The 17,631-nt window shown below is 42.8% G+C and overlaps 1 protein-coding gene across 3 annotated transcripts in view; it reads right to left on the bottom strand.

Moving 5' to 3' along the window:
• Positions 1-8,665: 8,665 nt before the first annotated feature.
• The window catches only part of C8B (complement component 8, beta polypeptide), a 46,069-nt gene continuing 37,103 nt past the window's right edge, over positions 8,666-17,631 (bottom strand). For all 3 annotated transcript variants that reach the window (XM_011941428.1, XM_011941421.1, XM_011941414.1), the window contains 3 exons: positions 12,802-12,955; positions 11,277-11,345; positions 8,666-9,014 (listed from right to left, as the gene is read on the bottom strand). In XM_011941428.1, the coding sequence (XP_011796818.1) occupies positions 8,860-9,014; positions 11,277-11,345; positions 12,802-12,955 (378 nt within the window). In that variant the 3' untranslated portion in view covers positions 8,666-8,859. The remainder of the gene's footprint in view (positions 9,015-11,276; positions 11,346-12,801; positions 12,956-17,631) is intronic.

Genomic DNA, 17,631 nt, shown 5'->3' with positions numbered 1-17,631 from the left:
AAAAGGCAGAGACAGCAAAGTTATTTGTGCTATTTTAACTAGTCCTATGCAAGATCTCTTAAGGTTAGTTTTCTGTGCCTATTGTGCAGCCAATAAACTGAATCTCAGCAAGGTTGAGCCTCATGGGCTTGAATGCATCCAACACATGCTTCCATTTCCTCCACCCACCCTTTCCTCTTGTCTGTCGGTGGAGGGATTTGGAGAATAGTGTGTGGGGCACAGGGGAGGGAAAGAAACCAGAGGCAGGGAGGCTCATCAGGAGGTAAGTGGAGTAATCTGGGCAAAAGATGAGAACTTTGAGATTAAGTAATTGCCTGAATCGTCTGTGAGCCAAAACCACCAGCTGAGCAATGCCATCTTCCTATCTTCTGAGCCAGAGAACCCAAGCCAGCACCTGTCCCACTCCTCTGAGGATGCTACATCCCCAGGAGCTTTAAAAATTAAAATACAGTGGCAGTTTCAAGCATAGCAACCCTTTACTACATCAGCAGCTTTCCCTCTTCAAGAATGGCTCTCACAAAGCAAAAAGCATAAAGCTCATCCAATGCATTTTCCCTTAGGTCTTTTAAGAAGATCTATAATCTAAGGTTTTATAGGTAGTGGGTGTAAATACATGGTTTAAAGATATAATCTTCAGCTTGACAAGGTGTCTTTTGAAAAGTAAATTAATGACAGAATAAAAAGCAATAAGGAGAGGCTTTTTTCTTTTTTTTTTCTTCTTTGTGAGAAAGGAAGATCTAAAGAGTTCAGCACTCAATGAATCTCTTCTGAACTATATGCCTTTAGGGTGAAGAAAATGGACAGAGAGAAAGCGTAGGCTTCAAAAGCCACATTGCAGAAATGAGAGATGGCAAAGTGAAGCCATTGAGTGCCGTGAGAGGAAGGGGATGTGATATGGATTAGAGCAATGGCATGAAGAAAATTTATGGTGCTACTCCTTCACTTCAGAAATGGGCAAAATACTCTCTGGAGATCTCTTGTGCAGGCCCCATGCTGGGTGCTGGAGGTTCAGAAAAGGATCAGACATGGTCCCATCCCTGGAAGAATGCAGTCTGGTAAAGGAGAACTGTGAACAATGGCAATAGGTCCCAGGCAGCAGGAAGTCCAGGGACCTGTCGGGGATGACCAGCTGTGGGAGCAGGGCAGGCAGCCAGGATATGGCCAGCAGAATCTCAGACACAATGAGAGTTGGAGCATCACAGAAAGCAGAAGGAGGGGCCCGATTGTGCAGGGGAATGGTGCCAAGTGACAGAGCTGGAAAACCAGGAGATAGAGTGTGGGACAATTTTTGCTCAGCTCTTTGGGTAATGGTGCTGGAGTTTGTCAGGCTGGAGATGACTGAGTTTGGAATTCCAGTTTGGTCACTGGGCCTTTCCTGAGGGCAGCCAGTGCTCGGTCCCAGGGAGATTCCTACAGACAGCCCCTTTCCTGATTACCCTGGGCTACTCTTGGGCTTTCAGCAAGCCCACAGCTATTGTTATAAAGGCCACGAATTTCAAACTGGATTCATAAAGCACATCTCTGAGGCTGTTGTACCCCTCCACCTTTACCTCCCTGTTCAGACTCCATGAGCCAATTGTGCTAGAAATCTATTGCACCTGACGTGAGGAACAAAGATCTGTGTAACTAGCCCTTGGCTCCCTCTCATTTCCTTCCCTTCAGTTCTTCTCTCAGTGATGCTGCTCCAGTCATGCAGGCCCTTTTGCCATTCCTCATGTACACCAGGCCCTCCCCTCCTCAGGACCTTTGCACCTGCTGTCCTCTCTGCCTGAGATGCTCACCATCTAAATGAGCTCATCCACAGCTCACTTCCTCATTTCATTCAAGTCTTTGCTCAAGTGTCACCTCTGCAAAGACATTATCTGTCCACCCTGTGTAAAGAGGCTCACCCTTTTCATTTATTTTTCTCATACAGAATTACTATTACCTGACATTATAGATTTGTTTATTTGTTCTTTTTTTCTTCTCATGTGTTATGGACTGCATGTTTGTGTACCCCCAAATTCCTATGTGGAAATCCTAATCCCTAATGGGATGGTATTAGGAGGTGGGGCCTTTGGGAGTGCTTAGGTCATGAAGATGGAGTCCTCATGATGTGATTAGTGCCCTTATAAGGAGAGACACCAAAGAGCTTGCTTCTGTCTGCAATCTGCCATGTGAGGGATACAACAAGAAGGTAGTGGTCTGCAAACCAGAAAGAGTGACTCATCAGACACTGAATGGGCTGGCACCTTGCTCTTGGAATTGCCAGTCTCCAGAACTGTGAGAAATAAATGTCTGTTGTTTAAGCCATCCAGTTTATTGTCTTCTTCTATAGCAGTCTGAAATGACTAAGACAGTATGACTCCCCCCATTATTAAGAAAGCTTTTTCATGGTTAGATCCCCAGTATCAAATAGTATTTAGCCTTAGTAGGGATTCAGTAAACATTTATTGAATTTAAGAACTATTTCCAATTTAGTTCCCCAAATAGGTCAGGCCTTCTGTTGCCTCCAGCTTTTGCACATACTACTCCTGGAAGAACTACCCCACTCCCACTTCTCAGCTCTCATCTTCTTCTAGCCCGTCACCAGCACTTTCCTGGGTGTAGGTTAGGCGTCCATTCATCCAGAAAACCAACCATGACTGCTTCCATTACCCCACACTTCATCAGGTCCTCCTCCCTCACACAGCTCTGTATTCCAGCACTTTCCATGCTCCATTCCTGTAGCCTAGTTGTGTGTCTACCCCACCCAGTGATTTCTTGCAGGGCAAGTGGGGAATCCTATTTACCGTTGAAGCCCTAGCACCTAGCATCATACTTGGTACATAGGAATTTTCCAGGGAAAGTTTGTTGGCTGCTGTTGTCTCTGGTTTCTCTGTGCTGGAGGCAAAGACTCTAGAACGGTTTTAGTGTCTAGCCTGCAGAAACTTGTGAGAGGAAACCTAATGAAAGACACTTCCACAGGACTCCTGAGTCCTGCAACCTTCTTGGTATGTCAGAGGACAGCAGAGCCCACACCATTCCTGAAGGCTGCACAAATTCAAGACAGAGCCCACCTTTTTCACCTTAGTGAAGGGAAGTCCATCAAATTGAGTTAAAAATTCCTCATTCACGGTCTTAGGATTTCCCCTGGGAGAGATAAAGGAAAATATGTTTCCCTTCTATATTAACAGCCTAAAATGTGAGATAAATCCTCCCGTCCTAACCTGTTTATAACAAATGAACTCTGCTGACCAGTGGCATGATACATGTCTGACAGATCTATTTATCCATTCTATTTCTTTAGAGATAGCAGCTAAAAAGTTTTATCTATGATTTGTCTCCCTCCCTGGTTCCCATTTTCCTAACCAAGCATGTGGAGCAAGCATTTGATGGATGGGCGGTGTTTGGGATAAAAGAGGCCAGAATCAGATAGTTTTCAGGATGTGAGAAAACTGGCTTATTAACAAGGAGTCATCTGGCAGGAGGTGGTGAGGGAAGGAGGAGTGAATATAAACAATGGCCAATGATGGATGAAGGAACACCTGGGGTTGCAAGGTGTAGACTCGAGATAACTGGTGGATACAGCCAATAGCGATAATGGAAGTACCCAGGCTCCAGCATGGCCTCCCACACAGAGGCGAATGTCAGACTAGCCACTTGACTCCCTTTGACAATCCTCCGAGAATTCCTCACTGCAAATGCAATCACTATTTCTTTTCGTTCTTCTTTTGGTGAAATGCATCCACCTGCCCAAAGAGACAGATGCTAGGCAGGGTAAAAAGAGGCAGAAGTTAGGCAGGACTGTTTTGTTCAGCACCCAAGAATGTTAATCCTCATACTTGTGCCCTGAAGATTGACAGCCTCATTTTCTGATGAGGACACTGAGGCCAAGAAAGGAAAAGTGACTTGATTCAAACCACATAGCTAGGAAGTAATGGCGTTGGGTGTTACACCTGTCTGTCTATTGCAAAACCTTCCAAACCTGCTCAGTTTCTCTGCTGCAGGGATGTCAGATGAAGGGCCTTTCTCTGCCCCTGCTATGTAAGCAGGCAGGTGGGCATTTGGCCTACGGATGAAGCTGGATTTACCTCTGCTGTTGTGGGAGACATGAGGACAGAGGCTGCAGCTCTTGGACTGAGCTCTGCTGCTTTCAAGCTGTGTGGTCTTGGGCAAATCACTCAGGTTCTCCGAGGCTCTGTCTCATCACCTGTCAAAGGCAGATAATAAATCCTTCCTGTTGCAGGCATTGAGAGGATTAAGCTGGATTAGGTATGTGAAAGTTCTTTGTAACTGGTAATGCCCTCTGCAAATATTAGTTGTTATGCTGATACATTTTTTCTTAATAACCCAGAGCTTGGGATATAAAAAGCATCCATGTCCTTTATTAAGACATTCCCCAGGAGCTAAGCTATTTTATGTCTTTTTGTTCTTGTATGATATAGTGGGTTTTACACTGAAATGTCTGTAAAGCAGTTTTAAATGACTTAAAAAATAACCAACCTGTGGTTCTTGTTGATGTTTTGAAAATCCCTGGAAATGATGATAGTAATGACATAGCTAATTATGGAATGCTTACTAGGTTCAGGGTGCTCTCCTAAATGCAGTAATTCACATAATGTTCACAACACCCTAGGAGGCTGACACTGCCACCATCCCCATCTTACAAATGAGGAGATGGAGACACAGACAGGTACATAACTTGTATAAGGCCACAAGGTATTAAGTCACAGAGCCAGACTTCAAACGTCAGCAGTCTGGCTTCCAAGCACTATGCTGTTTGGCCTCTCTCTATGCTGTCCTTCCAGTTTTGTCTAAGAGGTTGTGACAACACCCCCAGTATCTCCATAAACAGATCCCTGAGTTTCTGAATACCTCATTATTGGAATCTGGCCTAATATTTAAGAATGATAACTCAAAGAAGAAAATACAACATAGAAAAATCTGATTTGTTCCAACATTCAATAAACAGGGAATCTCAAAGACCTAATATGCACTATGCTAATGTGTTGCCATTAGGTTTTTTGTGGCCATTCTAGGTTTAAAACTAATGTTGAGATGAGAACACTGAGGGTAAAGCAGAATGCTGCAAGATGATTTTTTTCAGTTCCTCTTTCCTACCTCTGCCACATAGTAGGCAGGCCTTTTAAAATCTCTTGAGCCTTGGTTTTCTCATCAACCTGTCAATGTGCTTCTCAGGTTTACTCCACCAAGAATTGCGGAGATTTTGTTCCCTTCCTTGGCAAAGCTTCCTTGGGGATTCCTGGCTGTCCCCAGGAGATGTCAACAATACCACCTCCAAACAGGTATTATCAGTCCCTTCATGACATCAGCTGTTTTCTCTTCCCTTTTATTTCACTTTGCTCTTGCACTGCTGCCCACAAAGCCAGTTGAAAGTGCCTGTCCTTCACTACTATATGTGATAAGCTCCTATCACAGGGGTTGCTTTGCCCCTACTCTCATGATACCACTATCATGTACCACAAATTCACTAAAGGTTCTCACCAGCATGAGAAAGTTCTTCCCTAGGCCCTACTTATTCCTTCCATTAATTCGTTAGTTACACAATTATTTATTGATGGTCTACTTATGCCAGTCACTAAACTTAGAAGTTGGGATATATTAGCACAGTAGATACTGTCCCTGCCTTCATGGATGCCATATTTGAGAAAGAATAAGCAGCAAGTAAATTATGCAATGTCTGCAAAGTCTAGAAACATTGGTGAGTAGACATGATGTCATTAAGGACATCTTCAATCTGTAAAACGAAATATCATCTCTATGTTCAGACTTTCAGACTTACTTCTATTATGATGGCGGAAGTACAGAGTGAAATGAAAACAGAGAGAGTAGACATCTCTCTCTTAACCTAATGGAAGCAAGGAAGGCTGTAGGAAAGAAGAGATAGCTGAGACTGGGAGGATGAGTGAGGAATTGGCCTCAACAGGAGGGCGAGTGGTGGGGCTGCTGTGTGCAAGATCCTATGACCAGTATGTTTTTCCACCAAGGTGCAGATCGTGAAGGTCACCAGGCTGATGTCCCCAAGGGCTTTCTGTGCCAGGACCACTTTCTCCTGACCTTTATAAGTACTTGGGAGCAGGCCAGAGTCCTCTTCTTTAAGACAGAGATGACTTTTCCTTCTATCTGGATTTTCTGCCAGCAAGTGCTCTTTCTCCTGACCTCTGTATCCCATCCTGACTTCTATAGTTGACTCATTAGTCATAAGGATCGAGTTTCCATTTGAAGCTTTCTCTACCTGTCATCCAATGATCGTATTAATATCTACCTTATGAAATTCAGATGAAGATTAAATAACATAACATAGGTTAAAAGACTTCATAAACTGGGAAGCACTCTATAATTGGCAGCTATTATTATTATTACTATTGTTAAACTAATTATAATAATTATTATTCCCACAGAAGTTATGTTATTAGTCCAAGGTCACACGAAAAGCCTCCCACTTGGACATTAAGCACATGGAGCTAAAAGCATTTCAAAGATTTATGTTCTGGGATGCAAAAATCTCCCACATCCAGGCATCTTGTGCTGTGTTCAAGCTTCCAGGACCACAGCCAAACTGTCCTGCCTGGACTCTGCCCCTTGAATGCTGCAGCTCCTTCACTGGTACACTAGTGAAAGCCACAGGTGCCAAGATTTTCCAAAAGCACAGTTTGCATTTATTTTGTTTAATTCTTGCATTATGTTTCAGCCTCCTCCAAAATGCGTTTGTTTGCAGAAAGAGCCACGTGGGGAAGTTCAGCCCACAAATAAGAATATAATTATTACGCAGTTTAGCAATGCCTGGGCGTCACCCGAGTATTCACTCGTGCTCCAAAATTCAATTGTCGCTCCTTCAAGACCGTATTTAATAGGATAAACAATTTCTGCTATATGCAATAAATGTGAACCTGGGCTGTCATCTCCATAATCAACTCAAATTTCCCATTAGAAACAGTGGCTGTGATTGAGATTCAGAATTTAATTTGGCAGCGCTCACTTCAGCGTGCTAGTGTCAGCTTCATGGGAGCCTCCCATCAAGCAAAGACAGAACCGCTCTTCCCTGTCTCGAGGGAATCTTAAAAGAAGATAGATTATAACTCAAGAAAATTATACGGCTTCAGTATAATGAAAGAGATAAAACATTATTGGATTATCCTGTTGAAATAACAGCAGACGGCAAAGCAATAATATTAAACCAAACAAGGGCCCAGACCCGTCAGCTGAATTGCAGGGGCCATGGGGATGCAGGAAGGCAGGCAGGATCACCACACTTGCTGGAAGAACCCCTAGCAGTACAATAGAAGCTCCTTCTGATGGCTGTTCTATGGACTCAATTCCCGACAGCTGGTTGGGTGAGATTGCTGTGTGCCAGTAACCAAAGCTTGGTGTCATATGTTAAGGTCTCAGGCCCCAGCATCAAACCCAGTGGTAAACTCCAAGCAAATGGTTTGGCTGAAAATCAATGGGTTGAATCAATAGGATGAACCAATTCACCTTTAACCAACTGCTTTTTACTCCACCAACTTTATTTCAACAAATTCACCTGAAGTACTTAAATCAGACAGGAGGGACCCAAGAGCAAAGAAAATCTTACAGGATGTTTTAATATGATGGAATGAATGAGAGAAATAAAGCTTAAATGCTCACTTGACAACCTAGAAAATTAAAATTTTATTTCTGGTAGCCCAGAGAAAAATTGTCTTCTTATTCTCTTCTTCAAGCCTTCTGCCCTACCCCCAAAATGGTATTTGCACAAAAGCATAAGTGAGCAAAGTAGAATGTACAGACAGTTTCATGGGGGAGGTAGGGAACAGTTTACTTTGCACATTACCCCACAACCATCAACTTAAAATTCTCTTTCACGTGTTTCCTCTTCCAGCCACCATGATCTTCTCTTCTTTTTCAACTTTCTCTCCTTTTTCAACCTTCTCTCCTTCAGGGATCAGTTTCCCTGGCTCTTGTCTCCAGCTCAGGATCTTCCCTGGGAACCCACCTTGCCACGCCTTTATTAAGCACAACAATTCCACTCTGCCCCAGAACTCCTGCTTCCAACATGTACAATCACACCCTTCCTATACGCAGCATCAAAGTGAGCTGGGGGACCAGGATCCTCTCTCCTCAGAAGGGAGTGGCTGGAGATTTGTCAATCTCACACACACACACACACACACTCACACACACACACACACACACACAGACACAGTAATTTCTGCTGCATTTTATTTCATGAAAATCTCCTTGTTAATCAGATACTCGTTTACTGACAGGTAAGAGAGCATCATAGTTAAGAATTTAAAATTCTAGAGCCTGAATTTGCAGCCCAGGTCTGCCGCTTTCTAACTGTGTAACAATGGACAAATTGCTTAAGTGCTGTAAGCCTCAGTTCCCCCAGCTGTTCTGGCATCTGCTTTATAAGACTGTCATGAGGATGGAAGGAATTAATATACAGAATCCATGGCTGACGTATAGTAGTCATCCAATAAACAGGAACTACTATTATTATTGAACAAGACCTTGTACTCATCAAGGAAAGTACACATTAATATTCATTCATCGATTCATTATTAACCACCTGCTATATGCCAGTCGCAGATAGAAAGTGGAAGTGAAATGTGAACAACTTCCAACACAATTCCTGGCTGGTAGTCAATATGAGTGAAATAAAGTTGTAGAGTGAGTAAGGTGAGGATTACAAAGATACTTAAGCCTTTAACTCAGTATTTATTTAAATCAACTGGCATTTTACAAGCTAATATCTCTATTTTAAACAGCCTGCATGGCACTGCCTTTTGTCCTTGCATGAATCCCAGCTGGAAACTGGTGTAGGGGTGAGCTGGCCTGAGTATTTGAGGGCTCAGACCTCTCACTGTATGTAGCCCACTGCGGTATTATCTGCTAGGAGCAGTCAAGTGTTTCTGAAGCAGGGCCTGAGCAGCGGCTGCCCCCATTTTGAGGAGGTGGATTGTTACACTGCCTTTGTCTTGTCTTACGTCCTCCAGAGCATGAAGACCAACTTGACCAGCAATTCCACTTCCCATCAATGGGGATATCTATAAGAAAGAAGGTCAACAAATATCAATTAGCCCTTCTTATATTCTGGTGCCTTACTGGGGTTAGGTGAGTTATGTAAGCCAAAAGGCTTTGGGAGTCTGAATCTCTAAGCTTCCTGCTGCAGTTGACTGGCCATCTTCCTGGCCATCGTACTTGTCATGCTCCTGCCTACCACAGGGCCTTTGCATAGGCTTTCCCCCCTTGCCCAGAACACTCTTCCCTCCTCTACTCACCTGGTCAATCCAATTCACCCCTCAGATCTTAGTAAAAGTGTTATTTCCTTGGGAAAAGCTTATCTGACTCCCCAGCTCCCTATCAGTTCCCTGTGACTCCTAACTTTCCATCAGTTCCCATATTTTAAGTTCTCTGAGCATTTTGTAGCAGTTGTTACAATTTAAACTTTAAAGAACTTTATGGGACAATTCAAATGATATTGGCCTTCCTTTCCAAAGCAAAGTCTCCACTGTGACAGGGGCTATATCTGATTTGCTCACCCAGCAGCTAAGCTGGCACACAGGAGGCCCTTGCTAAACATGTGTTGAATGGATGAATGGACGAATAAATAAATGAATGAATGGTTTCCAGCTTAGACAGATCCCAGCTATAGGATGCTGGACAGTTACCTTCTTCTCAACCTATATAATGGAGCTGTGTTATCTACTGTGAGCAATGGATGTTGTAGATGAGGTGACAACAGACGCCAGTGCTTTCCACACCCTGACACTTTGCTTTCACTTGAGGATTTTTGATTGTTGGTGAGACTGGCAAGTCATCAATCACTTCCATCATGATGTATCGTGTGTCCAGCTATGCCACTGCCTCACAGTGTAATTCTGGGTAAATTACTTAAATAACTCTGGGCCTCTCCATTTGAAAAATAAGAGAGCTGGAGTGCATGGTTCCCAAGGGCTCCTCCAGCCAATAAGAACCCTGTGGTTGTGTGACTGCAGACTCACTGGGAAGACGACTGCTACGGGCATGGTTGAAGTGCAAGATGAGAAGGTGGACAACCTTGAGTGTTTCACTGGGAACATAAGAGTGCAGGCAGTAGTTACAATCAAAGGCTGTGGGGGCAGACCCACTGGACCTGAACCTCAGTTTCTATACTTCCTAACTGCGTGACTATTGGGCATGTTAGTGAGTGACCCATTGAACCTCAGTTTCTTCATCCATAAAATGGGAATATCAATAATATCTACTTCATGGGGTTGTTGTGAGGATTAAAGAATTTAATATATATAAGATACAAAGTAACAATGTGCTCTTTAAAAAGTAACCAATGTTATCTTGCTTTTACAATGTGTAAGGTATCATTCCAAATGCTTTATATGCCTCGTTACAAACTCAAGACAACTCTATGAGGTAGTTAATATGATCATATTCATCGTACAGACACAGAAACTGAGGCATAAAGAGGCTGAGCATCTTGCTCAAGGTCAGTTATTAAATGATGGAGATGGAATTTCAACCCAAGCTGAATTCAAGCACTCAGCAAGGTGTCTAGTATATAGTAAAGTGTCCAGTAAATGTTCGTTGTTTGTTTTACATGTGCCATTTCCATATTGAACAGTATCACCAAAAAGTCACAGAAAGGAATAAAAGTGAGAGAGGAGTGAAAGGTTGAGAACTCTTATGTGTTAAATTGGCCAAAGAATTTGAGAGCTGGAAGGGATCTTAATGAGAGCCAAGTCTTTCATTTGTTAATTCAACTATGATCACTGAGCAGCAGCTGTGCCTGGCTACTGAGACACAGAGGTAAATGGGATATGGTCCCTACTCACAGGTGCAGGGGAGCTAGATAGACACATCAACCCAAAGTACAATGCACAAAGAGCTATAATAGATACATGTTCAAAGTCCCGCGGGAGCCAGCAGGAGGAATTAGCTAATTCTTTGGGGATCAGAGGAATTTTTTATGGAGGAGGGGGCATCCATGCTGGAATTTGAGGGCTGAATAGGAGCATCCTAAGCAGAAAAAGAGGGTAAGCATTCCAGAATGATCCAAAGAGATGGCTTACAAAAGCCACACATTGATATTTCTCTAACATGCAGCACTCTGTGTTGTAAAAATAATGAAATGAGTAACAATCAATGCATCAGTTATTAAATGATGGAGATAGAATTTCAACCCAAGCTGAGTTTAAGCAGGATGGATCTCAGGTTTCCTAGTATCCAGCCTCACACTCCACACCCGCACCTTGCTCTTGTTCTGGTGAATTATTCGCTGTACCTCCCCAGAGTTCCTTTTCCAATCAACTTACTCTTCCGATAGGAGACCTCACAGGCTAGGCCTTGGGATCCAACAGGACAGATGCAGTCACAGCGTGATCCTGAGAAGACAAGGCAGAGAAAGTGTGAATCATGCCAGGTGGAGCAAAGAACTCCTGGAGCTCAGCCCTGCACATCACTGCAGTTCCATCAGGTTAAAACACAGCACATATTTAGTTAAATAGCTTGCTAAGGGCAGGTTCAGTGCCAGGAATACCTACCTCTTTCCTGAGGGCCTTTGCCATGAAGGTGTGTTTATTGCCATCCCTGGGAATACATAAAGTTGTTGAGGACAATAACTCATTAGCTGACATTTGACCCATTCTTAAATGCTTTCAGTGTGGGAAGCTACATTAGCAGTCACTGAGGCCAATTGTCATTGACGTTCAACTTCATCCCAAATAATTGCCTAGCCTAGGCTTGAATACCTCAAGGATGGGGAACTCCTTACTCTTAGATGTCTCATCTGACTTTTGGCCAGTTCTGACTCCTTGGAAGTAATTCCCTATGTGAATTTGCAATCTGTCAAGGAACTTCTCATCTGAATCACAAGAAATCTCTTTACAGGATTGCCCACCATAGGTCAGGCCCTGCAAGCACCCCAGTCTCTGGCTCCATATTCTCCCTCACCTTCACTCTATAGCCTCAGGTGGGTCCAAGTTTCTGGGTCCAAATTTCACACAAGGCAAGGGAGAGTTCAGCAACCCTAGATTAAAATCTTGAGCTGATGAGCTGATTCCACTTGCTGTAGAACTAACCCTTACATAGGGGTCCTTGTGCTGATAGCAGAACTTTTAGGCCGTATGCTCTCACTTATGTCTTCTCTGCTCATGTCCATCCTGTCCAAAGAGCTAGAGACATATTCCTTAATCCCAGTCTGGCAACTGGACTCTTTCTGCCTGAGAATATGCCTTCTTCTTTGTGCCTTCCATTGAGCTAACTTCATTCACATGGGCTCTGCCTTGACTCCAGCTGGTTCCTGGGCTGGGACTTGCTGTAACCAGTTGCTCCTGATGCCCTGTTTTGTGTGCTGGGCTGGGCTCTTTTTTAGAGTCTTGCTAACCTATCACAACAGGAGCATAAGATCCCAGGCTTTCACCCCTCGCAGTCTGCCCTGCCCACTGCAGTGACCCCAGGCATGTCTCTTGAGTTTAACAATCAAGTTCTAGTGGCTCATCCTTGCTGCTACCCACAAATCTTATTACATATTAGTCAGGACATGCACAAAGGGCTTCTCCTACTCAGCCCAGGCCATCTTCTGGGTAGAGATACTCTGAGTCTATTCCCACTCCTTGCTGTGGACCACAGGGTCTCAGCCTACTCCTGTCTTCAGCTTAATGATGCTGTCACCCACAGTAACCCTTGGGGCTAGAACCCAGGTATACTGACAGCCAGAGTAGTTTCTCCCGGTGGACTAAATTCTGACTTCTTGGTAAATAGAAGCAGGCAAATGGCTGGCCCCCAGTCTGCTTCAGATTATGGCTTCTACCAGGGACACTGGCTGCCTGAAAGTGGTACCTTTCAGGACAGGGACTCCATTCCCTTGACAGGGAGCACAGTGGCAGGAACTAACTTCCTTCTGGAACTCCTCCAGCGCCTGCTTCATGTTCTGCTTCACTGTGCTCGAATAGGCAAAATCTGTGGCTGTCACTAGTTCGTACAGAGGCTCCACCTGGAAAGAGAAAAGGGCATTTATTTAAAGAGAAAAACATTTATCAAGTAGAAGTGTAAAAAAAACTACAAAGGAATGGACCGGGATCAGTGCACAGAGACCACATGTGGGTTCCTATGAAACTAGATAGATCCCCCATCTTCTCTCTGCTTCCCCTTACCCGATATACACAAATTAGCTTACTCAAGTTCAGGTCAACAAACACTGAGAATGCTTACTAAGTGCTAGGCATTAAGCAAAAAAAAAAAAAAAGTAAGATAAAATCCCTGCTGTCAAGGAACTCAGAATCGAGAGAGACAGAGACAAACATACCAACAGATGGTTACCACATGGTGGTTACAGGCAAGAGCAGAAACTTGCAGAAAGAAGCAGGTGAGAGCAGAAAGGAGTGGATGGTTCATCTATCTTTGGTGGGGCAGAGAAGGTGATTTTCCAGCAGCTCTCTGGAAGGATTATAGGAGCACCGTCCCAGCATCACTATGCCCTCCAAACCTATCAAAATCATGCCCATCCTGCAAGAGTCACCATCAGGAACCTTCCAGAGCTCCAAAGCTCACAGGACACCTTCCCTCCATTAATCACTCAAGGTACTGTCTGCACTACTCATCTGAAACAAATCCCAGGTTTTTCACTGCTCCTTTATAGTCAATACTGTTTTTTTTTTTTTTCTTTTTTTATGTGCAGAGTTCCTTTTTTTTTTCTTTTTTCTTTTCTGAATAGATTGTAAGCTCCTGGAGATCAGGGCAACGTCTCAGCTCTGTGTTTCGAGAGTCCAGCCCCCAGCTAAGTGAATATAGTGGCTGGATGGATGTAGGGGGATGGAAGGCCTCATTAAGGTGATGGCAGGAGGCATGGATGAGAGGATTTGGCTGTCAGAAGCATAGAGGAAGAATCAGCAGATGCTGTTCACTCGGTGGGCATGGCCGTGTTTGAGAGGGAGATGTCACAGATAGATGTGGCATTGTTTGTGGGTTAGAAAAACCAGAGGCACAGACAGTCCAAATAGATAGTTTAAAATGTTCTATTCCTCTTGACTCAAGTTGCAACTCCAGGGCCAGGTTCCTCTCCAGGTTTTGCTTGTGATTCTGCCCTAATCCTGCCCTGGAGAGTTTAGGGTATGTCTAAATGCAGGCAATCATGACTAATAGAAGCCTCCCTTGGGAAGAAAATTGCTTCCATTTCTTAATGCATCTGACGCTGACCTTCGCTCCAGTGGGCAAAGCAAGGCCCCTTGGTGGTCCCATTGTCTTACCATTTTGTGGTCAATGAATTGATCCAGGGACTGTTTGCAGAACCATCCAACCTGCTGGCCACACAAGGGGTGGGGGTGGGAGTTTGGAGACAGAAAGAGGGGAGCTTGCTTTACACCAGTGAAGAGCTCCTCCAATAATCTGATTTTGCTCCTGAAGCACCTTAAAAGGCTGCCATTAACCACAAAGGCATTTCCCTACCAGCACTGAGATTTGCTGCAGGAGACAGAGGAAATCAGAGGCCAAACTGGAATGAATCTTCCATATGTACTGTGTCCTGGGAGCTGTGTGGAGGTCTACAAATATGATCCTACTTTGTCCTCACAAACTAGCAATTATCAGCCCCATTTTCAGGTGAGGCTAAGTAATTTGATCAGTTCACAATATGGTATTACCAGAATTCGGTTCCCAAACCTGTGTTTTTCCTCCTACTTCACTGTGATTATTGATAAAAATGGCTTGATTATTCCCATTTACAATCTCCCTCCTAGGCTTCTCCAAATTTTGCAAGCTATGATTTGACTTGCAGTTTAACAGCAACTCCTCAAGACTCCAAATTTCCTTTTTAAACTTAATATAGCACATTCATCTGTTCTTTGATTTGCTCCTCATTTTTTCCTGTCTTTTTTTCTTCTCTCCTTTTGCTCCTCCCTCCTTACCTTTTGTCCTCCTTTTCTCTTTCTCTTTCTTTCCCACCTCTCCCCCAAATACACAATTCTAATCATTCACATTGATCATTGAATCCTTAACACACCTGCCCTTGTGAAAATTTTCTTTTATCATATTGCTGCAAAGAACTGGTGAGCACCAACTAAACTCTACACAAGTTTCTATACTAAACCTTGGTGTTCTTAGCAATAACAAATAATTATTACCATAGCTAGCATTTATTAGGTGCTGAATTAAATACTTCACATACATTATCTAACTTAATCTTTACAGCAATCTTATGAGGTCATTAGTCTTTTGTTTCCTTCTTGTACAGGTGAAAAAGCTGAGGCACAGAGACATTAAGTAGATTCACAAAAGTCACAAAGCTAGTGAGTAGTGGAAAAAGGATGTGACCTGTTAACACTGTAGTCTGTTCCTTTCAGTGTGTATTTTTGGGGAGGTAGATGGACCTATCCAAAGGATGAATAGGTAACTATTTACACCAAATTAGTGGCAAAAGGGCAATTTTATATCTCACTTTCTTCACTTATCATCAGAATGTGAGCATTTTCCCACACGATTCCATCGTCTTTGATAAAATGGCTTCTCACAGCTTCAGAGTATCCTTCTATATGGGTGAGCCACAATGTATTCAACTCTTCATCTGTTCTTGAGCCTTTAGGACTCGAGAGTTTCCTTTCTTTCTTTTCCGCTTTGCTACTTCAGATAACAAACGAAGACATGCCTTTACACATACACCTTTACCAACTTGTCAAATTATTTCTTTAGTACATTTTTGCATTGGGGGTTGTTGGATGAAAAGCTATAAGCATTTTTAATGTATTGGATATATCCGCTTAAATTCTGTTCCTAAAGAATTGTATCAAATTATATTCCCATCCTATTTGACAGAAATATCCATCTCATCACAGTCAATGCCAGTGAGTATTGTAGACTTTTAATCGCTGTCCATTTAATAGGTAGAATATAATATTGTAGTTACTTTAATCTTTATTTTTTATGACTACAGAAGTTAAACATTTTGTATCTTTATAAACCAACTGAGAAGTGTTCATCTCCTTTGAGATGTCTCTTTCTTCAAAACTATCTTTCCTTACATGTTAAGGATCTCATTTGTGGTAAAATTTTTTTTGATATGTTATCAGCCGTTTAGTTATATTCGAGGGTTTTCTTTGTTTTTTCTTTTCCTTTTTCCTTTTTTTTCTGGAGACAGAGTCTTACTCTGTCACCCAGGCTGGAGTGCAATGGCACCATCTCAGCTCACTGCAACCTCCACCTCCCGGGTTCAAGAGATTCTCCTGCCTCAGCCTCCCAAGTAGCTGGATTACATGCGCCTGCCACCAAACCCAGCTAACTTTTCTATTTTTAGTAGAAATAGTTTTCACCATGTTGGCCAGGTTGATCTTGAACTCCTGACCTCATGTCATCCACCCTCCTTGGCCTCTCACAGTGCTGGGATTACAGGTGTGAACCACCGCACCTGCTGGATTTTCCTTTTTGAAATTCAGAATTTATTTTTGCAGGTGAGCTTTGTCGGTCCAAATCCAACATTGTCTTTCCAGGCATATGCTGCCACAACATTTATATTTTAAGTGCTCTCTGGACCAGAGTAATTTGCTTTGAGAAAATCTTTGAATAATTTGCTTTGAGAAAGGTATGAGGGTCATTACTACAGTTTATTAAATTCTTTAGCTTCTTTTCTTTCTGGGCACATGGTAAGGCTGCCACTTTTGCTCTCTTTGAAGGCAGGTTTGCAATGTGATTTGTTTTAACCAGTGACAGGTGAGAAGAGAGTGTCACTTCAAGGTCGAGGCTTTCCAAACAGAGTGAGGTGACTTGTCCCACTCTTTTATTATCACTGCTATGGTGATCTTGGGAGCACATGGCAAGATGCAGCCCCCATCATCTGGATCTGTGAGCAACTACATGGAGCAAATGCCCCTTGCCAACACACTTTGGACATATGTGATTGAGAAACAAGCTTTGTGGTACCAAGCTACTGAAATGTGGAGATTGTTTCTCTGCATCATGACCTAGGCTATCCTGATCTCTGTGTGAGCACCATTCATTACCATATTTTTTCCCTTCTGCACTGGGTGATGCCGGTGATTCACACAATGGCTTCTCCACCAGCATAGGACCCAGCCCACAACCTAACTATCCTGACTAGCATAGAAATGTACGTGGATGACAGACTTTGTGAGTAGGATTACCAGTTAAAGACAGGACATTGAGTTATATTTTAATATGAGATTAAAAAACAAATATATATATATATATATTTAGTTTAAGTATACCCCATGTGATATTTGGGAGATACTTACACTAAAAAATTATTCCTTATTTATCTGAAATTCAAATTGAACTGAACTTTCTGTGTTTTCATTTGCGAAATCTAGCAACCTTTTATATGACTCTTTTACTATCTAAAATCTCTTTGGAATTCTTCACCCATTAATGACTATTTCACTAGGCCACAAGTTTTTCCTTCAAGACGCCACAGTTGTTGCTCCATTTTCTTCAAGCATTTCACACTGCAAAGAATTCTAGGGCCAGTTTGACTTTTATTCCTTTAGGATATATTTGTTCCTAAAAGTAAACATTTTCACCAGGATGTGTTTCAGTTTTGTTTTGTTTTCAGTACTTTGGCTTAGTTTTCAATGAGCTGTTCATTCTGCATTATCAGCTCAGGGAAGATGCTCTTCTTATGTTTTTGATTAATGTGTTTTCACATTTAATCTTGTCTCATTGTTA

This window comes from Colobus angolensis, unplaced genomic scaffold, assembly GCF_000951035.1.
Source record: "Colobus angolensis palliatus isolate OR3802 unplaced genomic scaffold, Cang.pa_1.0 Scaffold102, whole genome shotgun sequence".
NCBI classification, from domain to species: Eukaryota; Metazoa; Chordata; class Mammalia; order Primates; family Cercopithecidae; genus Colobus; species Colobus angolensis.
Note: the sequence above shows the minus strand (reverse complement) of the source record. Positions and strands in the feature narration are given on the sequence as shown.